At 41.5% G+C, this 23,408-nt stretch overlaps 1 protein-coding gene across 8 annotated transcripts in view; it reads left to right on the top strand.

Annotated features, from left to right (window-relative positions):
* LOC127659570 (disks large homolog 3-like) overlaps positions 1 to 23,408 on the top strand; it is a 179,292-nt gene that overhangs the window by 43,066 nt on the left and 112,818 nt on the right. For 6 of the 8 annotated variants that reach the window (XM_052149445.1, XM_052149441.1, XM_052149444.1 and 3 more), the window contains exon 1: positions 10,610 to 11,699. The exons of the other annotated variants lie outside the window; for them this stretch is intronic. In XM_052149445.1, the coding sequence (XP_052005405.1) occupies positions 11,340 to 11,699 (360 nt within the window). In that variant the 5' untranslated portion in view covers positions 10,610 to 11,339. Of the gene's footprint in view, positions 1 to 10,609; positions 11,700 to 23,408 lie in introns of those variants that run through there. 8 annotated transcript variants of the gene reach the window in all.

The raw sequence follows: 23,408 nt of genomic DNA on the forward strand, positions 1-23,408 counted from the left end.
CTGATAATGATTATGTTTATTAAGTTGTTATATAAGTTTTATCTTGCCTAATTAATGTGATGTGAAATAGTGAAGAAATCCCCTGACTATTATCACTCTCTTTCAAAGGTTGCTCTGCACCTGTTTCATACTGCAATTCTCTGCGGTTCATTCAAAGAGTTGTTCAAGAATGGTACTGGCCCTTTAAGACAGCCTGTGTCTCATCTTGCCTTATTTGGGCATACATCCTGTCAGGTGACAAAAGAGCAGTCACATGGGCTGCTATGAAAATGCACAGAAATTCCAGAAATGTTCTATAGATACCTTCTGTGTGAGAGAGTATGTGGGGGATGTGAGAACGGTTGGGGGATTTATGTAATGTGGAAATGTAGAAACTGACAATGAGGCTGTCAGATATAAGTATGCCGTGCGTTATCTACACCCCTTTGTAAAAACATGCACTGTAAAAACCCTCTCAATTATATAATGAATCAACAGTGGTTCCCTTCCAATTTCTATAGAGTAGGTCAGAGGTTGGTTTTCCATTTTCCAAGAAATATGTGTCTGTGCTTTTCACTTAGGCATGCAGCATAGAAAACTATTTTATGAACTCAGAATAATCAGAATTGCTTTGTTTTTAGTAAAATCCATCCAATCCGTCAACACTTTCAATAAGTTGACAGAAGGTGCATGTACGGTGTGATAAAACTGCATTCACTGTCTCTATTTTTTAAATCCATCTTTAGTACTTTATTCAGCCTTGGAGGATGCATCTGTCTCTACCATCACGCAGTCTTTTTGTTTGTACGCTGTCATTTACAAAAGAGAACAGAGTTGCAATTATAAATGGTTAAATGGTTAAAAGTGGTTAAATCCATATATTCAGAAGCAAAATGATAGGTGTGGGTGAAAAACAGATCAATATTTAAGTCCTTGTTTACTATAAATGTCCACTTTAACTCTCACATTCTTCTTGTTTTGTTTTTGGTATTTCACATTATTTGTGCATATTGCCAATTACTAGGCAGGGAGGAGGATTTATAGTAAAAAAGGACTTAAATATTGATCTCTTTTCACCAACACCTATCATATTGCTTCTGAAGGTATTGAATTAGTGTGGATTACTGTCATGCTACATTTATGTGATTTTTGGACCTTACAAATTCTGGCCACCATCATTGCTTTATGAGGACCTACAGAGCTGAGGTATTCTAAAAATCTTTGTTTGTGTTCAGCAGAAGAAAGTCATACATATCTTAGATGGCATGAGGGTGAGTAAATGATGAGAGCGTTTTCATTTTTGGGTGAACTATCCTTTTAATATTTCAGGCAAAATCAAACATGCTCATCAGCTTTGATTTTCAGTCTTGAGGTCCGTTTCCTAATGTAATTATTGTTGCAAGAACATCTAAGATTACATTTAAGAGGCACTTAAATGTTACCAAGAACACACAGCTCTTTTATACCTTAAAGCATAATCATATTTGACATATTTCATAGTGAGTGGATGCAGTGCACTGATTGGCTACGTTTTATTCCTTTCTTTCTCTACCATCATTTTCACACTCTCTGTATTGTAGCTAATATTGACAGACTCAACCATTGATTGGCTGTGACTTTAGAGGCATGCATTTTTTTATTTTTTTTATTTGATATTATGTAATTCTTTTATGAGTAGCATTTTTTTGGCTGAGGTAATGCCCACATGCACTCACACTCTGGAAGCTACATACACAAACACATGGCATAATGCAAGCATGTAATGCGTGCATATAAGCACACTCTGCTTCTCTGCCTTCTGCTCTCCTCTTCATCCTTGGTCAGTCAGATTTAACATTTCTATATGGAGACCATGGAAGTGAGCACCATTTATAAGAATGTGCTGCAAAGAAAAACTGTATAGAAATGAGGAGCAAAGGGAAAAGATTGGTCACAACATGTGCCCAGTCATGTGTGTTGAATATGCTTACATTGCGTTTTTTCATCCACCAAGCACCACCCGTATGCTCCTCATTGGCTTGCGCAATGTTAGTGTGTGCTACTCGCACTGTCCTGATCTCTGATTGGTCATCATCCTGGAAATCGGAAAGTTTCCCAGAATAGAATATCATGTTAATGAAGTAAGTTACTGTTGCATATAATTAAGTGTGGCTGAGCCTGCTGTTTGTGCCTCCTGGAGGAGTTGAAATAGAATTGTGTGCAGCGTCTGTGTGAAAGAAAAAATAAAGAAATCACACGTGCATAAACTTGCATCCACATGCTCTGGCATGCATATAGCCACATCACTAAACAGTCAGTTTCCAATGCTCATTTCCAAGCATATTTTAAATAGCATAACAGTTCATGAAGGGAAAGTTCAGTCTTCATTTACTCTCCTTCATGTTTTTCCAAATCCATATTACTTTCTTTTTTCAATGGAACACCAAAGGAGATGTAAAGCAGAATCAGTCACCCTTAACTTTAATTGTATGGACAAATGATGCATTGAAAGAAAATTGTGATTAAGGCTATTATTATGCCTGACACCTCCTTAAAAGAAAAAAGGTATTCTCAAAACCTTCAATTGGAGAGTCATTTGAGTCAGAATGTTTTGTTGTTGAAGCTCAGGATCTGCAGATTTCATATAAGCCTGTAGCTGAATTCATGTTTACTTAAGTAATGCTCATACCTACAAATAATTTTTTATATCACAGACTCACCCACAGACTTTCATTAACATATATCTCCAAACAGTCACCCTCTTTTACTGACTTTAAAATTCTCGCAGTGATTTCCCAATCCAACTTTCTCAGACAGACATTGAGGACTAACATATATCAAATTGATTGGTGTGCATTAGGGCTGCATGATTTTGGGGAAAATGTCATATTGTGATTATTGAGGCTAATATTGCGATTGCGATATAATAAACAAATGGTATCATGAGTCAACTTGCTTGGTTATCAAGGAAAATGCACAAATAGATTACTGATAATGCTGAAATGTGTATTTCTCAACCTAAATATACAAACTAGCAACAGCAACAACTATAAATGCACATTGTTTTCAAATTAAAATAATATTTTTACAAAATTAAAAAATTACATCTTTGCATTACTGCAAACTTGATATTTTCTCAATATTACACCTAAATAAAATAGAACAATAAATAAGAACATACACATTTTCATGATTATAAGATTGTCCAAACAAACAGGGACATTTAAGCAGGATGTAACATGTACTTTGTATAAACTCTTTTAAAAAGGAAACTGGATATAAAAGTGTGTTTCACTCAATCAAACCACTAAAACTGTTGTTGTTTTTTTTTATTTTTAATTGACCAACTGGTATTTCAAAATCCTCTTTCTAAAAAGTTCTACTTATCACTGGTACCTCTTGTCCAGTGTGTGGATCATTTTCTGAAATCCCACTTTGCTTACGGTGCATCAAGTTTCTTGCCAAGCAGTGCGTTATGGAGTCAGTAATTTCTTTATGTCTCTGTGAAAACTTGTCATATGGCGTGACACTCGCAAACACATCTGTAATTATGCTTTGTTTTGTTCGGCTTATAGATTGTCTCTTTACTAATCTGGGCTTTCACCGTCATGCATTTGTCATACTTTTCTCTGTGCTCTGTCAGATGCTGATATAAATTTGTCGTGTTGCCATGTGATATAGCAACTTTAATTTAGCAGATTTAGCACAGTACCTCTCTCTGCTCAGTGTCGGTTATCTTAAAGCCAACATATCGCCAGATAACAGAGGTAGCATTTGTTCTGGCCACCAGTTCAGTGTCGGTCTGCTCGGCATCCATCTTCACCTGATTTCCTGCACACCTGAAACTTACATGACATGACCATACGTGCCACACGTGCCACTGCCTAAACTGAGACTGACTGGTCATCTTTTTATTAGCAGCGTAGAAAATGGTCAAACAGCTCTCAGAGGGCTATCAAGTCCACACATGCTCTTATTTATTTAAGAAAATTGCAGCATTTTGCCGTCATATAATTGCTCAGACTGACGTTGTGACTGCGATATGATTAATCGTGCAGTACTAGTCTTCACATATGGGATGGTAAATGTTAGTTTGATTCTCTTACACCTTTCCCCCTTGTTTTTACACCTCTCGCTCAGTTATTCTCCATTTTTTGACACTCAGACACCAACGTGTGTAATTAAAATGTGTCTTTATTCTGCAAGTTTACGTAGATGCCATCATTATATTTTCAACTTTCACTAGCTCATTTTTCATTCAAATGTTTCACAAATAAAATGCATTCTATGTAAATATCTAATTTGTAGCATACACCTTTTGCGACTGATCATTGATGAACATTAATATTATGATCATATGAGGCCTCATGCATAAAACTTTGTGTAAATTTCATATTAAAAGTGTGCATGATATCAGATTTTGTGTATACACAAAAGTTTTCATATGTTTAAAACAAGTGACATACAAGTGCATCTCTTATCTAATTGAATGGGGAAAGATTGAAATCTCCAAAATGGTTGGTCAAGATTATGATCAAATAACATATTTCAGATCAGCTGTAAAATTTGACAACACAGGTATCATAAATTGTGCTTCTTTACCTCAGATTACACTGATGGAGGGATCGAGACATTATGTCGAAGAAGTGTCACTAGGGGTCTCTCTTGAGAGCCTTTTGCATCTCTGATCTATGAGAAAAGGCCAATTAGAAATTGGCAGACAGAAATTGCATGTACCGCCCCCGGACATACAGGTATAAAGGGAGGGAAATGCGTCTGTTTCATTCAGGATTTTTCTGAGGAGCCGACAATGAGGTTCGGCCGCAACAGTTTCTCGGTTCAGCGACATGGCCGGGAGGACACAACGTTTCGTTCCCACCATCAGGGAACGGAGGTTATATCCGTAACCTAGCCGTTCCCCGTCTGTCGCTCACTTCGACGTTGTGTCGAAGAAGCGACACTAGGGGTCCAATTTAAATCACGCCATGCGCTGAGCTGTGTATGTTTACTGCTGACACAGGAGCGGGCAGGTATTTTACGTGCTAAAGTGTCCAGCTGTGCCAGGCTGCATGTACCATTCCCCAATGCCCCATAAAATCATCAAAGCCTTCTGGTTCTTTACCCCCGACAGGGGGGAACAAGGAGACGTGCCAAGCATGGGAGCAGGCCGTGCCAGCCGCGCCTTTTCTCTCTCTATGTATCTCGCATGGAGTTAAAGCTGTTTGGGCCATCTTAACGCTATCATACGCACTCGGGGAAGGCGATCTTTCCCAGTTTTCCTATTCTTTCAGGGGGGAAAGACCCTGTGGAAACCACACCTGCCCAGACTGGGGGAGGTACAGAGTGGTGAAATACATCACATGGGCTTTTAGGTCACATGTGGAGAATGGCACGGTGGTAGATCCTACCTCATTGGGAGGGAAGAGTTGCTACAAACACGGTGACCGGGGGTCCGTGACAACTGCCCAAGAGAGATGCGGGTCCGCTCGCAAGGGGACCCTACCGCGGAAAATACGCACATGGGGAAAGTCCACGTGGGAGCCCGTCCTGTGGAGTACCTATTCCAGTACAGGGTAAATTGAGTACCCGCATTGGTCTTGGTCGGCGAATTCCTCCGCTGAATTCGTGGACCAGAGGGCTAGGGAGGAGTCATCCAGGGAGCCTAGTTCGTGGGATCTCCTGGGGTAAAGGCACACTCTATTACCTCAGCGGAGGGAAAGGGTGCTATGTGCAAGCGGTCCACCGGTCAGTGTGTACCAAGTTCTACCGGCTCGGACCTGAGAAAACACAGGACGAAACCAACTCAACCTTGAGATTGTAAAATCTTGCAAAGGTATTGGGTAATGCCCAACCCGCTGCTCTGCATATGTCTGCTAGGGAGGTGGCCCTGGCAAGTGCCCATGAGGATGCAACACTTCTTGTTGAGTGTGCTTGGACCCGCAAGGAGGGGGGGCATGGCTTGGGTGCGATAGGCCAACGTAATGGTGTCCACTACCCAGTGGGAAAGCCTCTGTTTGGAGACAGCGTTCCCTTTCCGCTGTCCACCAAAGCAGACAAGGAGCTGCTCAGAACATCTAAATCTCTGCGTTTGGTCCAAGTAGATACGCAAAGCACGTACCGGACACAGCAACGAAGGGGCTGGGCCTGCCTCCTCCCAGGGCAACGCTTGCAGGTTCACTACCTGGTCCCTGAAGGGAATGGTGGGAACCTTGGGCATGTAGCCCGGTCGTGGTCTTAGGATCATGTGAGTGTCTGCCGGACCGAACTCCAGGCAGGTGTCGCTGACAGAGAACGCTTTCAAGTCCCCAACCCTCTTGATGGAGGCGAGCGCGATCAGGAGGGCCGTCTGTGTGCCAGCACGTCTGCCCCGAGGGGAGCCTCCGTTCGGGCGTACCAGAGCGGGCAGTGGGAGGTTTCTCGGGAGGCGAACAGATCTACCTGGGCCTTTCCAAACCGTTCCCAAATCAGCTAGACCGACTGGGGTTGAAGCCTCCACTTGAGTCGCTGCTGGCTTCAAAGGAGGAGACGACGGGCGAGCTGTGACATGTGACGGGAGTGTACGCCACCGTGGCGATTTATGTACGCTACCGTGGTGTGCTGTCTGGTCACATCAAGACGTGTTTGCCCTGAATTAGCATGAGAAACCTCCACAGGGCCAAAAGTACAGACAACAACTCTAGGCAGTTGATGTGCCTGCGCAGCGGGGCCCCTTTCCAATGGTCCGCGGCTGCGTGCCCGTTGCACACGGCGCCCCAACCCAATTTGGAGGCATCTGTGGTGACCAGGACGCATCGGGACACCTGCTCCAAGGGGACTCCTGTCTGTAGAAAGCAGAGGTCTGTCCAGGGTTTGAAAGTTTGGCAGTAGGCGGAGGTGATGAACACACGCGCGATCACCGCGGAGGATGCCATATGCCCCAGGATGTTTTGGTCATGTTCTGGAAATGTTTAAAGGGGACCGCCGTGCTCGGCTTGAACGCGGTGAGGCATTTCAGCACTTACTGCGCGCGCTCGTTGGTGAGGCGCACTAACATTGAGACGAGCCCAGAAAAGAGATGCTCTGAACCGGGGTGAGCTGGCTCTTTTCGCAGTTGACCTGAAGCCCTAAACGGCTGAGATGCCTGAGCACCTGGTCCCTGTGGGCGCATAGTATCTCTTGGGAGTGGGCCAGAATGAGACAGTCGTCGAGGTAGTTGAGAATGCGGATGCCTGCTTCCCAAAGCGGGGCAAGGGCTGCCTCAGCGACCTTCGTGAAGATGCGAGGGGACAGGGACATGCCGAAAGGGAGGACTTGTACTGATATACCTGGCCGTCGAACGCGAACCGCAGAAAGGGTCGATGTCGAGGCAATATTGAGACGTGGAAGAACGCGTCCTTCAGGTCTACCGCTGCGAACCAATCTAGATGCCGGACGCAAGTTAGAATGTGTCTTTGCGTGATCATTTTGAACGGGAGTTTGTGCAAAGCCTGGTTGAAAACTGGCAAGTCCAAGATCAGTCGTAAGCTGCTGCCTATCTTGGGTATGATGAAGTAAGGTTTGTAGAAACCCTTCTTCATCTCGGTTGGAGGGACAGACTCTATCGCGTTCTTGAGTAAGAGAGTAGTGATTTGAGCGCAGGGATTTGGCATCTTCGCCGGGTACTGCGGTAAAGCGGACACCACCGGGGGGGGCTTGGCAAACTGAATTGCATAACCGAGTCGTGGTTCGCGGGGCGAATTCGCATCCACTGTCATCCCCAAATCACCTCCATCGCCAGCTGGGTCATCCTCAATCCCGTGGGAAGAAGGAGCGATGCAGAGGGCTGGAGTGGCGTTCCTTCTGAGGAAGGAAAGCCGCGACCGCAACGTTGCCATGGACATGTTCTCGTAGTGAGAACATGAGCCATCCACAAACGCTGACTCGGTGTGATCGCTGCCCAGACACACGAGACAGCGCCTGTGGCCGTCAGGAGCGGAGAGCACTCTACCGCATCCAGGAACTACACAGGGGCTGAAGGGCATCTTTATAAAGACACGTCCTGATAAGGACGTTCAACGCCGCTGTGTATTTGCTCTTTTAGAGAAAATAACTCTTTTAGAGAAATAACTCTTTTAACTGCGCTGTCGAAGCGTCCAGGGGCAAAGCTGCACTGCCGTGCGGAGAAGGAGAAAGCCGCTGATATGTGCCATAGATCCAACAGCAATTGCACTCAGAGATGGGAGGAACAGTGTGTGACTCGCAGCTCGCTGCATACACAACTGGTCGGCTCCGAAGAAAATTTCTGAATGAAACGTGTGCATTTCCCTCCCTTTATACCCCTATGTCTGGGGGCGGGACATGCAAATTCTGTCTGCCAATTTCTCATCTGCATTTTCTCTTAGATCAGGGATGCAAAAGGCTCTCAAAAGAGACCCCTAGTGTCGCTTCTTCGACACAACGTCGAAGTGAGCGACAGACGGGGAACTACATTTTCTCTGCTCATATAGTTATTGCGCATGCACATTCTAAAGTTTATTGACAGGCAATGTCTGTATCTAAAAGGTGATTGGCTACTTTTCTACATCTGACCATTGGGCATTCCTAATTCTCCCATTCATTTTAATAGAAGTGGCCCATCTCTACTAAATAGTCTCTGGCCCTGCCCTTTGCTTTGGACAGCCCTGTATAAAACTATATATGATTGTAAAGCAGTCAATGGAAAGGAGGAGGCGAGAACCGGCTTTTCAACATAAATAAAATATTATAATATAAAACTTAAACAGAAGACACAAACAGACACATGACGGACATGTCCGTAAACTATCTCTCTCTCTCCCGCACAATCCTCCGCAGTCGAACTTTATCCCTCTCAGAGGCTTGATTAGCCTGATAAGGGACCGGGTGTGTATGATCACGACCCGGCCCCGCCCTCCGCCCTGCCACAATGATATATACTGTTCTCTTTATATATCCCAGTTAGCAAAATATTGTGTGTACATCCACATGCTTCATTCCCACACTGTCTCCTCCCCAAAATGACCATATTTGGAGCTAACAATGCCTCTTTTTACAATGCATGACCTCAATTACCATATGCATATTGGCATCCAAGCAGGTGATACTGCTTTGTTTAACTGTGCGAGAAACTAGGAAATAAGATAACAGAATGAAGCTTACATGTTGCATATGAATAGACATTGCTGCTAAAAATATTTTCTTAATATATGTCTTGTTTTATTGTAAAACTACCTATACATCCTTTTAACAATATAAATTATCCTAAGAAACATATTTGTACATTAAGACTTACAGAGAGTACAACTTAATATATGTAGAATATATCTTATTATTAGCCTATACTACTTAAGTGTCTTATTCTCACACCACTGGGACATAGTTTTTAAGTGTATTAAGCAATAATCTAACCTAAATTATGTATAATTGCTTCTCAGGGAATTTCAAAAAAAAAAATTTTAAGATGTTTTTAGATATCCTTAAAAGTTACATTATTCTTCTGGAAGCAAAACAAAGATAGTGAAAAAAAAAAAAAAAAACATATTTTGCAGTGACAATCAAATCACAACTTTTTTTTATATATATATAAATAAAATGTAAGCATCTTCTGTTTTAGAGTGTGCGGATGGTGCGCACATATTTATGGCAAGTTAATTTTTTTATAAATCCCGATGTGTGCTTGGGAAATTGCGTACGCACATATCTATGCCCATTTTGTGCTGTGATAGCTCCCTTGCTCAATCGTAAAGGAGGAAGCAGGGGCCAGGTAACAGTCCATGTGATTTATTATTAACAATCTCTGTTTTCTCACATAAAGTTCTGATTTTCAGCATAACATTGAACACACACAAGAACACAGCTACGTTTGTTGCTCTATCCCCTCCAGCAGTCTGGACTGCCCTTATATCCCTCTCCAGCTCTCATTGCAACACAAAACAGCTGTTAGAGATAATTTCCCACAGGTGTCAATCCTTACCGCTCTTCCTCTCCCGGCCTCGCTCTCCACAGAAAGCCGCCCGACCACGCCCCATATCCACGTGTGTGTATGCAAGTTTTATACATCAGGCCCCTGGTGTTTACATTTTTTACTCTTGTTTCGTTCATTGAAGTCAAATCTGTTTGATGTAGCACAGACATAATGCATGTAAATGTGCAGTTTTTTGATGTTCTATATCATCAAGCATTTTTAATTCTTTAATCTTTAATGTATATTTTACCGTATTAAACTCAGATTTAATGTTTTTTTTTTATCCTCAAGTAACCTGTTATAAAAACTTATTCAAATATTTTGTCTGAAATATGCTATTTTGTCAGCCCCTTATGTAGCCATGTTTATGATAAACCCTCAAGGCAAGTATTCAGCCTTACTTATAGTGAAGCTGTGGTGAATAACATGTTATCTGCGTCTTCGTTCCTGCTTTGTGTGCTATCTGATTTTTGGGTGCACTGGCCCTTTAAGAGCAGTCACTGAAGCAGTCAGTTCTGTATTGGTGCTGCTGCTGATGGCTGTGCTTTGAGTTGATTGGCTGTGGCTGTCAGGGCTGAGGTGCTGGAGGGATGCTGCTATGCATCTCCATGTCCTACTCTCTCTCTCTCTCTCTCTCTCTCTCTCTCTCTCCTCTCTCTCCCTATCTCTCGATTGCTTGCATCCCTCTGTATAATCCACATCTAGGGCAAGCAGGCTGAGAGTCAATCCAGTGCTTAGCTCCTCTCTGCAGGCTGGGGAAAGAGTGAGAGAAAGGAGGCAAGAAAACACTTCCCAAAGCAGGAGGAAACGCAGAAGGAAGAAATCTGGCAAGCAGAGATATTTAGAGGAAGATTTAATCACGGATTTCATTTATATTTATTGAAATTGTTTATATATATATTTGTACACACGCATATCAATATTTATATAAATATATATGTATACATATATACCTGTATATAACTGTATTTGTGCTTGTCTGTTTATATTGATATTTTTATATGTATTTGTGTGTGTGTAAATATATACATATATAAGCAAATAATATCTATGAATTTATATACATATCACTGTGAAACAAGAGAAGCAAGAAGAGAACTCGACAATCGGGGCTGGTCTCTGATTCTGAGATCATACACGCTATTTTCAGCATTATTTTTCCAAATCTTTTACATCGAACGGAGGAAGACTACGGACCTTTTTCTATTTTCCATTTCCCTGTTGCTACCTCCTCATCTCTTTTTCTGGATCAGGAGGAACAAAGAGGAAACTAACAGGGTTTCCATAGGAGGTGAGAGATTGGCGAGGCTCCTGTGATTTGTGTGTTTTGTACCGCCGTTGCTGTTCCGTGCATGCTGCGTTTGATCTGAGCAGGCAGCAGCAGCAGCAGTGAGGGAAACAGAAAGCAACAGAGAGTGCTACACCAAGTGAACTAGCCAGCATGCACAAACATCACCACTGCTGCAAGTGCCCAGAATGCTATGAAGTGACCCGCATGGCCGCCCTGCGCAGGATGGATGCCCCAGCATATGGAGAATGGCAACCTGAGCCCTATGGATACCCGGCCGGCTATGGGGGCGGCCAGACCTTACCACCCCAAACTTCGGGTGGAGGAGGGGGAATGGGTGGAGGGGGCACATTGGGGAGAAGTAAAGGGAAAATGATGTCGGCTGGGGGTCCTGGAGGCCCTAACCCAAAGAGCCAATCCAAGGGTGGTCCCAAGGTGAACGGTAACAACTCAGGAGGGCAAGGAGGATGGTGGCCCGAGTGCACCTGTTCCAATCGGGACTGGTATGACCAGGTAAATGCCGTTTCTATGCCTTACAGCCACTGGGGGCATTGAGAGTACGCAGCAGGCAGTAGGCAGTTGGTGTATGTGGTTGCTAGGTTGAAATTGTGAGCATATTCTGTGGGCTGCTATCTCTGGTTAAAACCTTGTGCAGTGTAACTTATAGAAGCCAGAACAAGATATTTTTAAGGGATTCATCCAGTGTTTATCCTTAGAGCACTTTCATACTACATGTGTTGTAATCTTGCAATAGGTTCATCAAGATTTATTGTCTCGGGATGCAGAGAAGTTTAATCTTCATGTATTTACTGGTTCATCATGGTTTCATCAATCCCCTACGTACATACTTATCTAAAGCATCATCTGATAAAGATTTACAGGACTGCTGCAACTACGTAGAGCTCAGTTATACTTCAGAGAGAATTTTGAAACTTTGCAACAAGTGAATATACGGTAGCTCCATCAATGTTATCAATGGTTGACAGTGACCTGCTAAGGCTACTGCCCAAGCATAATGTGAAATCTAATATCAAACATGGACATATCTCATTCCTTCTAAATTATAATTTTTCTATAGTTGTGGGTTGTGATGTTGTTTCATAGATCAGATCAAGGATGCAACCAAATATTTAAGGTTAGAGCGATCTAAATCTAAAAAAATTAAGAATTCATTGGCCATTGAAAAACCCATATTGATTGTTCACTTAATATTGGGGGGACATGTTTCTCTCAATGACTATGGTGGTTACGGCCTTGTAGGGTGGGAGGGGGGGTGAAAGAGCAGTGAATGTTGTTTATTTTTTATAAACCATCGTTCTTATTCATTCTAATATGTTATTTGTAAGACGTGAGCACAATGCTTAGCAGTGACGAAATACAGCCAGAGGCTAGGCATTGTATGCAGCAGAACTGTACCGTTCCTGACCATTCAATTATGTCCATGTCCATTTGAGCTTTATTTCAACCTCATATTGCCTGTGAACAGGCTTCTTATCGCAGAATATCTCAGACCAAACCAGGGAACAGAAGCTGTAATTAAGTGAGGTGTGTGTGTGTGTGTGTGTGTGTAAGTGGCAGCAGGGGTGGGGGAAGGGTTGTTCTGAATGTATAAAATGGAGGAAGCTGCCTCTCATGTGAGAACAAGCCTGCATGGATGTTCAGTACAGTCAGTGGTGTGCATGTCTACAGTGTGGGGGTGTGTGAGAGTACACTGTTTTTTATTGGTATTCATGCATGGCTGAGGGAGAGAGGCAGAGAGAACACAGAGATGCAGAGAAAGGCAGTAAAATGGAGGGTTAGATCTCAGTGGGAGTGAGGGTGAAATTTTACCAAGCGCAGGGAGGGAAGACGTGAGCAAGGAGCTGACTAATTCTGCTGTACTGCCAGTACATCAGTCGAAACCAGTGCGGTTTTCAATTGTTTGCTTTTGTTTTAATCATGAATTATGCATCTGTTGTTGGCACCATTTATTCTAAACTGAATTAGTGAGCACTTAATATTTGCAATTTTTTGATGAATGCCATCCAGTGATATGAAGAAAATCAAGCATAAATCTCCTCCCATGCACAGTATGAAATACCTGAAAGGCACAACCACTCCTAGCGCATATTGATGGAGTGTATGTTTAATTAATGAGAAAGAAAGTGTTTAACAGAGGGATATAGGACAATGACACTATTAAAGCTTCTCATATGTGAGGACACCATGTATCATCTTGCTGGTTTTTCCTCTGGCCAGGCTGTTGCCTGTCAAGATGATCAAAAAGAGGTTTTAGATATCTTTGAAGGCCTCGTGGATGGGTTTCATCTTCAAAGGCTATCGCTACTGAGGTAAATTTGAATTAATTTACGGTGTGGGCTGCTAAAAAGAAAGCTGGGGAATAAAAAGGAAAAAAAAATGTCTGTCATCTGGGAGAGAGAATTGGCAATTATCAAAACAGCACAGGATAGTGGCAGTGATAGAGGAATCAGTTACATAAGTGAAGGCAGTTGGTGAAGCCGTGCGAGAAGATACTTTTAGATAGAAGCTGTAGGTTTGTGAGCTAGCATTGGCCTCTTACTCTCAGCGGAGTGCATACACAGTCAATCTTATCTGTCATTTTGTGACAAATCGTTGTTGACACACCAAACTGCATCACTTCATCACCTCAAACCTGTTTTGTGTGTTCAAACTTAACCTTAAAGCAGTATTCCCAATTCATTTATCCTTTATGTATGGATTTGAAAGTAAACATGGATCCGAAATTTGCAACCCATTTTACTTGCATAATTTGACAAGTTTATTTTCTTTTTTGGCAGGACTTGGTAGTCGGAGAAGAGTGGTATAAAAACTAAAAATATTGGTGATGTCAGCCTGAAAAGAATGTTGTTTAAGAGACGGTGCAAGTTCTTACATTTTGATGAAAGATTAGCATTTTTCGGGTACAAAATAACTAGGAATGTGTCCATTTTTATTTTTATTATAATTTTGAAAGACTGTGATTATTCTCTTCATTCATTCAATTGTTAGGATGAGATCATTTTGGTCAGCTGTGGGAGGATAAGGACATTTCTTCATCAAAGTAAGGCATACGTTTGGATTTTAGAATGTATAAGGAGTTGATAGGTAGCCACTCAGCTATTCCTCAGAATGAACTCTCTCTCTTCAAGAACCAATTTATTATTTTGTGCTTTGTCATCATGGGTATGATTAGTGTTAAAATACCAATGGATATTACATTATTTTACACAAGATAAGAAAATGTTTCACATAATTTCATTTGGAGAGTTTTTTTAATTGTTTTTAACTCTTTAAAGGTGCTGGCTGCATTAATATCATATTTCTAATAAAACAAAATTCCCTTAACAAATTATTGATTAATGTTATTTTCACTTGCTTTATGTGAGTTACTGATAGACCAATATATAGGGTACAACAGGGCTAAAGGCCCTCTGGGTAAAAGGCACTTTTAATTTTCAATTCTACTAAAACACTAAACGGCAACAAAAACTACCACATTTTATTCCTTAACACCTGTTTGTCACTGTACAGTGCAGAATTATCCTGATACATGAGGTCACCAAGTGCAGTATCTAAAGTTTGAATCTGAGGTTATTTGAACTAATATTTCAATTTTTTTTAAAGTTGCAAACTTATTTAGCTAACCAATTTCCCTGAAATTAACACATTCATTTTTAGACAAAATACATTTGTCATTTTCAGTTTTGTTCAAGGTGATTCAATATTTTTTCCAGTAAGTGAAAAGATAGTATTTGGGGTAAACAAACAACACATTGTTTTTCTTAAGTGTGGCAAATAGATTTTGAATAGATGGGCTCACAGTGACTGATCCAATCACAATGGAGATTAATTTGTTTATAGAATACTTGAGATTTTATGAAATGCCAAATATGATTGAAATGAACATAAAATGGTTTAACCCTTTTCTGAAGTGGTTATATTGAATAAGCATTATCTTAATTTGTTACCCAAAAAAAGCATCTTGCTGTCTCAAATCTATTTGCATTGTTGACAAAATTTGGCCTCTAACGATTGCCCTTATATCTACACGATATCACTATAAACCCACTGGGGGCCTTTTGCCCCATTGTACCATATCACTGATATTTGGCCATCTTAAATATTTTGGGGCAGCAGCCCATGAACATTTCCCATCTTTAAATGTGATTATTAGTGGTGCTTGCAAAGCATCACTATTGTAATCTCACATACTTATTATTAGTGGTGCTTGCCAAAGGCAAGGCATCACTATTGTTATTCACCATACTTATTATTAGTGGTGCTTGCAAAGCATCACTATTGTAATCTCACATACTTATCAAACAGCCAATCATGAATCACCTCAACACTTCCTAGCCCCTCCCTAGCAACCATTGTCGAGCACCTTAGCAACCACAATACATAGAGGGATATCTTCCATTCTGAATGTCACAGAGGCATATGAGTTGGTTTATATCATTCATACTGACAAGCAGCCTTTGGAGATTCATGATTGGCAGCTGCCAAGCCACTCCCTAGCAACTAAACAGAGTACCCTAGCAACCGAGTAACAAATCACGTATTTCTGCACCAGAAAATCGTACAGACTTCCGGGTTGATTTATTTCAACCAGGATGGCAAAGACACTTCATTAGTATCACTATGGTAACTGCCTAGCAACCAGATGGGGTTACCCTAGCAACCGAGCAACAAATCACATATCTCTGCACCAGAAAACACTACAGACTTCCGGGTTGACTTATTTCACTCAGGATGGAAAGGAGCCATGTATTGTATTACCTTGGTAACTGCATAGCAACCACATGGGCTTACCCTAGCAACCGAGTAACAAATCGCATATTTCTGAACCAGAAAATCATACAGACTTCTGGGTTGATTTATTCATGACCATAATTTCTGTTCTTTTCAAGTTATAATATGCTGTTTGACGAGTTTTGCCATGGCAAGCACCACTCACATTTTCTTCAGGAAATGTACCTATCTAGTTATTAGTGGTGCTTGCAAAGCATCACTATTGTAATCTCACATACTTATTTTTATTAGTGGTGCTTGCAAAGCATCACTATTGTAATCTCACATACTTATTAGTGGTGCTTGCCAAAGGCAAGGCATCACTATTGTTATTCGCCATACTTATTATTATTATTAGTGGTGCTTGCCAAAGGCAAGGCATCACTATTGTTATTCGCCATACTTATTAGTGGTGCTTGCAAAGCATCACTATTGTAATCTCACATACTTATTAGTGGTGCTTGCAAAGCATCACTATTGTAATCTCACATACTTATTAGTGGTGCTTGCAAAGCATCACTATTGTAATCTCACATACTTATTATTTTTATTAGTGGTGCTTGCAAAGCATCACTATTGTAATCTCACATACTTATTATTAGTGGTGCTTGCAAAGCATCACTATTGTAATCTCACATACTTATTATTATTAGTGGTGCTTGCAAAGCATCACTATAGGAGGATCTTTGTTGACATCTTTGTACGCATGCGCGAGTGGTTGTGTGGCAACAAAACAAACAGTATGGCGGGCTGTAAAGACGCGACGAGCACTTTCAAGAGAGTTAGCAGGCGAAATCCACAATATATAAGCACTTTAACATCTGAAGACCGGAGGAGGTTTGGAGAGAAGCTCAAAAGTTGTATTGGTGACAAAATCGAAGTTATTCAAAGCCCATATGAGATCTGGGATGACAAAAAACGTTGGTCCGACTCGCCCGTGTCTTGGCCACCAATCTGCTGGGGAGACATTTATTCTTATTTAATAGAAACCCCTGGACCCTTCACTCATGAAAGATTAAAGGCTTTCAAAAGTCTTGAGGCCTATGATTATTTTGTTTCTCGAAAAGTTGGGCCGATCTTTTCTGCCAAACACAAAGCAGTGATCGTGCTAAAAGCAGAGGTTCGACCTGGCCAAGCAGAGTCACAGCGTGATTCGCATCTCCCGTGGGTGATCGCCAAAGAGAACGGCGAAATAATCACTGCTCACTGCGACTGCAAAGCCGGGTAAGTCTTCATTGATCAGTGTTCTTATTTATTTATTTATTGAAAATGTAGTGACTGTTCTACCAATTCAATTGTGTTCAGTGTGAGACTTTCAATGGTGTCTGTACTATGGTAAAAAATTGTATATCACAGCTTACACATTTCTCCTTCTTTCAAATCCAGTCTTGGAGAAACATGCAGTCATGTAGCAGCTTTAATGTTTAAAGTAGAAGCAGCTGTCAGGATAGGACTTACAAATGCTGCATGTACTAGTGAGGCTTGCAGGTATCAAAGCACAGCTACAGAATGTAATTGCACACAACCATTTCTTTCATTTTTCGCGATCCTTTTCGGAGGGAATTCGAAAAAACTTTTTATCAGGCCCCCAACGAGCCGTACAATCGACCACACAGCAAGAGTGAACCATCCTCTTCTCTAAATCCTCCTCCAAATGTGCAAAACAATCAAATTACAGGTATCTAGCGGTGTTTCCTGCCACACGATTCCCATGATGCAACGCGACAAACATAAACAATGACGTCACAAAAGATCTGCCTATTGTAATCTCACATACTTATTATTAGTGGTGCTTGCCAAAGGCAAGGCATCACTATTGTTATTCGCCATACTTATTATTATTAGTGGTGCTTGCAAAGCATCACTATTGTAATCTCACATACTTATTATTTTTATTTTTATTTTTATTAGTGGTGCTTGCAAAGCATCACTATTGTAATCTCACATACTTATTATTTTTATTTTTATTTTTATTAGTGGTGCTTGCAAAGCATCACTATTGTAATCTCACATACTTATTATTATTTTTATTAGTGGTGCTTGCAAAGCATCACTATTGTAATCTCACATACTTATTATTAGTGGTGCTTGCAAAGCATCACTATTGTAATCTCACATACTTATTATTAGTGGTGCTTGCAAAGCATCACTATTGTAATCTCACATAATTATTATTTTTAGTGGTGCTTGCCAAAGGCAAGGCATCACTATTGTTATTCGCCATACTTATTATTATTAGTGGTGCTTGCCAAAGGCAAGGCATCACTATTGTTATTCGCCATACTTATTATTATTAGTGGTGCTTGCAAAGCATCACTATTGTAATCTCACATACTTATTATTATTTTTTTAGTGGTGCTTGCAAAGCATCACTATTGTAATCTCACATACTTATTAGTGGTGCTTGCCAAAGGCAAGGCATCACTATTGTTATTCGCCATACTTATTATTAGTGGTGCTTGCCAAAGGCAAGGCATCACTATTGTTATTCGCCATACTTATTATTAGTGGTGCTTGCCAAAGGCAAGGCATCACTATTGTTATTCGCCATACTTATTAGTGGTGCTTGCAAACAACTATTACAACTATTGTAATCTCACATACTTATTTTTCTTCTTATTATTATATCTCCATACAAAACTTCGGCACCTAACTCGTCCCAAGACCGCTTAGCGTAGACCCACCTAATGAGGTATCAAATCGAACGGCCTATTGAGGACACGTGTGCTATGACTTTTGTAGTTTATCGGGTACGGTATTTGCCCCAGGGGCAAAAAAGCGCCGCAAAATCCCATAGACTTAACATTGCGAGAAACTTTGACGCATCACAGCTCCGAGCGAGGATTTCGCAGAAACGTGTGATTTGCTACATTTGAAGAGGCTGGCAGGCTCTGTAAGAGCATGCCTCAATATGGGGTAAAAGTTGCACCCCTGGGGGCAGGAGCAGCCCAAAGTTGACCCCATTGACTTACAATGGTGTAGGACGTGACCATGAAATAGTGATTTTGTATTGAACATAGCTCTGGATCACAGTGTCGTAGAGACAAGGGGGTGGGCTCATTTTACTCAGACGACCAATCAGTCTCTCGATCATTGTGAAGCTATCAAGCCACGCCCTAACAACAATTTAAAGCACCTTAGCAACAAGTCCCATAGACTTCTAATGAAAGACATCAAAGGGATATCTCCGGATAGAAGCGCCATAGAAACACAAGGGTGGTCTCGCTTGACTCGGGCAGCAAACAGCCAATCATGAATCACCTCAACACTTCCTAGCCCCTCCCTAGCAACCATTGTCGAGCACCTTAGCAACCAAAATCCATAGAGGCATATCTTCGATTCTGAATGTCACAGAGGCATGGGAGTTGGTTTATATCACTCATACTGACAAGCAGCCTTTGAAGTTTCACGATTGGCAGCTGCCAAGCCACTCCCTAGCAACTAAACAGAGTACCCTAGCAACCGCTTAGCTACAACTATATCTCTGCACCAGAAAATCAGAGAGACTTCTGGGTTGATTTATTCCAATCAGGATGGCAAGGACACTTCATAAGTATCACTACGGTAACTGCCTATCAACCACATGGGGTTACCCTAGCAACAGAGTAACAAATCACATATCTCTGCATCGAAAAACGTAGAGACTTCCGGGTTGACTTATTTCGCCGGGATGGAAAGGAGCCGCAGTATTGTATTACCTTGGTAACTGCATAGCAACCACACGGGCTTACTCCTAGCAACCGAGTAACAAATCACATATTTCTGCACCAGAAAATCGTACAGAATTCGGGTTGATTTATTTACTGATCGTGATTTTTGTTCTTTTCGAAGTTACAGCATGCTGTTTGATCGAGTTTCAGCCAAGGCAAGCACCACTCACATTTTCTTCAGGAAATGTACCCATCTAGTTAGTGGTGCTTGCAAAGCATCACTATTGTAATCTCACATACTTATTATACTTTTATTTTTATTTTTATTATATCTCTTAACAAAACTTCGGCACCTAACTCGTCCCAAGCACCGCTTGGCGTAGACCCACCTAATGAGGTATCAAATCGAACGGCCTATTGAGGACACGTGTGCTATGACTTTTATAGCTTATCGGGTACGGTATTTGCCCCAGGGGCAAAAAAGCGCCGAAAAATCCCATAGACTTAACATTGAGACAAACTTTGACGCGTCACAGCTCCAAGCTAGGATTTCAGAGAAACGTGTGATTTGCCACATTTGAAGAGGCTGGCAGGCTCTGTAAGAGCATACCTCAATATGGGGTAAAAGTTGCACTCCTGGGGGCAGGAGCTGCCCAAATATGCCCCAATTGACTTATAATGGTGTAGGACTGCCCATGAAATGAAAAGGCATAGGGATTTGTATTGAACATAGCTCTGGATCACAGTGTCATAGAGACGAGGGGGTGGACTCATTTTACTCAGACAACCAATCAGTCTCTCTGGATCATTGTGAAGCTATCAAGCCACGCCCTAGCAACCATTAAGAGCACCTTAGCAACAAGTCCCATAGACTTCTATTGAAAAAGATCAAAGGGATATCTCCGGATAGAAGTGTCATAGAAACACAAGGGTGGTCTCTGCTTGACTCGGGACAGCAAACAGCCAATCATGCATCACTTCAACACTTCCTAGCCCCTCCCTAGCAACCATTGTCGAAAGCACCTTAACAACCAAAATCCATAGAGGGATATCTTCCATTCTGAATGTCACAGAGGCATGGGAGTTGGTTTATATCATTCATACTGACAAGCAGCCTTTGGAGATTCATGATTGGCAGCTGCCAAGCCACTCCCTAGCAACTACACAGAGTACCCTAGCAACCGCTTAGCAGTAACTATATCTCTGCACCAGAAAATCAGAGAGACTTCTGGGTTGATTTATTTCAATCAGGATGGCAAGGAGACTTGATAAGTATCACTATGGTAACTGCCTAGCAACCAGATGGGGTTACCCTAGCAACCGAGTAACAAATCACATATCTCTGCATCAGAAAAACGTAGAGACTTCCGGGTTGACTTATTTCAATCAGGATGGCAAGGAGACTTCATTAGTATCACTATGGTAACTGCCTAGCAACCAGATGGGCTTACCCTAGCAACCGAAGTAACAAATCACATATCTCTGCATCACAAAAACATAGAGACTTCCGGGTTGACTTATTTCAATCAGGATGGCAAGGACACTTGATTAGTATCACTATGGTAACTGCCTAGCAACCACATGGGGTTACCCTAGCAACCGAGTAACAAATCACATATCTCTGCACCAGAAAACAGTACAGATTTTCGGGTTGACTTATTTCACTCAGGATGGAAAGGAGCCATGTATTGTATTACCTTGCTAACTGCATAGCAACCACATGGGCTTACCCTAGCAACCTAGTAACAAATCACATATTTCTGCACCAGAAAATTATACAGACTTCTGGGTTGATTTATTTATGACCACAATTTCTGTTCTTTTCAAGCAGGCTATTTGATCTAGTTTTGCCACGGCAAGCACCACTCACATTTTCTTCAGGAAATGTACCTATCTAGTTATTATTATTATTATTATTATAATAATAATTATTCTTCCACATGAAAGTTCGGCACCTAACTTGTTCCAAGCAGCTTTTGTCACACACCCTGAGTGAGGTGTCAAATCATAAGGCCTATTGAGGACACGGTGTGGAATGACTTTATAAGTTTATCGGGTACGGTATTTGCCCCAGGGGCAAAAAAGCGGCCTAAAAATCCCATAGACTTAACATTGCGACAAACTTTGACGCAGTCACAGCTCCGAGCGAGGATTTCACGAGAAACGTGTCATTTGCCACATTTGAAGAGGCTGGCAGGCTCTGTAAGAGCATACCTCAATATGGGGTAAAAGTTGCACTCCTGGGGGCAGGAGCTGCCCAAAATTGCCCCAATTGACTTACAATGGTGTAGGACGGCCCATGAAATGAAAAGGCATAGTGATTTTGTATTGAACATAGCTCTGGATCACAGTGTCATAGAGACGAGGGGTGGGCTCATTTTACTCAGACGACCAATCAGTCTCTCAGGATCATTGTGAAGCTATCAAGCCACGCCCTAGCAACCATTTAGAGCACCTTAGCAAAGGGATATCTCCGGATAGAAGTGTCATAGAAACACAAGGGTGGTCTCGTTTGACTCGGGACAGCAAACAGCCAATCATGAATCACCTCAACACTTCCTAGCCCCTCCCTAGCAACCATTGTCAAGCACCTTAACAACCAAAATCCATAGAGGGATATCTTCCATTCTGAATGTCACAGAGGCATGGGAGTTGGTTTATATCATTCATACTGACAAGCAGCCTTTGAAGTTTCATGATTGGCAGCTGCCAAGCCACTCCCTAGCAACTAAACAGAGTACCCTAGCAACCGTTTAGCAATAACTATATCTCTGCACCATAAAATCAGAGAGACTTCCGGGTTGAGTTATTTCACTCAGGATGGAAAGGAGCCATGTATTGTATTACCTTGGTAACTTCCTAGCAACCATATGGGGTAACCCTAGCAACCGAGTAACAAATAACATATCTCTGCATCAGAAAAACGTACAGACTTCTGGGTTGGTTTATTTCAATCAGGTTGGCAAGGACACTTGATAAGTATCACTATGGTAACTGCCTAGCAACCACTTGGGGTTACCCTAGCAACCGAGTAACAAATTACATATTTCTGCTCCAGAAAATCGTACAGACTTCTGGGTTGATTTATTTCAACCAGGATGGCAAGGAGACTTCATTAGTATCACTATGGTAACTGCCTAGCAACCAGATGGGGTTACCCTAGCAACCGAGTAACAATGGTTGTTGGCTCGTATGGAATCATGTACAACACCCTAGCAACCGAGTGGCGAGTTTTGCCACGGCAAGCACCACTCACATTTTCTTCAGGAAATGTACCTATCTAGTTTTTAATATATTATCCTTTAAATGATATCAGCATCACCATACTTGATCATTCTATGTTCTTAATGACAGTCCACAGCCACAGTCTAAATTGTGCTCAGGAATACTGTTTTATGCGGTAAGTCCAAGGTCGGCAACCTTTTTGACATGGAGTGCCCCAAACGACCCCCCCAAAAAAACAAATATAAGCATGTATGTGATTTTCTGAAGTTTGAGTTCACTTTTTGTCCACATTTTTCTATTTTAATAGTTTATTTTTCATTACAAATGATATTATCAGCATTTGAGTGAAAATATTGTGTAAAACCTGCATGTAAAAAAGTCTTGCATGTGAATTTTCACAGAGCATCTTTTGAAGGTGCTTTAATGAAAGAAAACCTGTCCTTTTGTACAAAATTAGTTAACACAGTAATGTCACACATTTGCTTATTTGATTACTGATCACGAAATTGTGTGGACTCTTAAATATTTCATATATTATGTCAGAAATGTTTCAAAA

The sequence above is a fragment of the Xyrauchen texanus genome, chromosome 19 (assembly GCF_025860055.1).
Source record: "Xyrauchen texanus isolate HMW12.3.18 chromosome 19, RBS_HiC_50CHRs, whole genome shotgun sequence".
Classification (NCBI taxonomy): Eukaryota; Metazoa; Chordata; class Actinopteri; order Cypriniformes; family Catostomidae; genus Xyrauchen; species Xyrauchen texanus.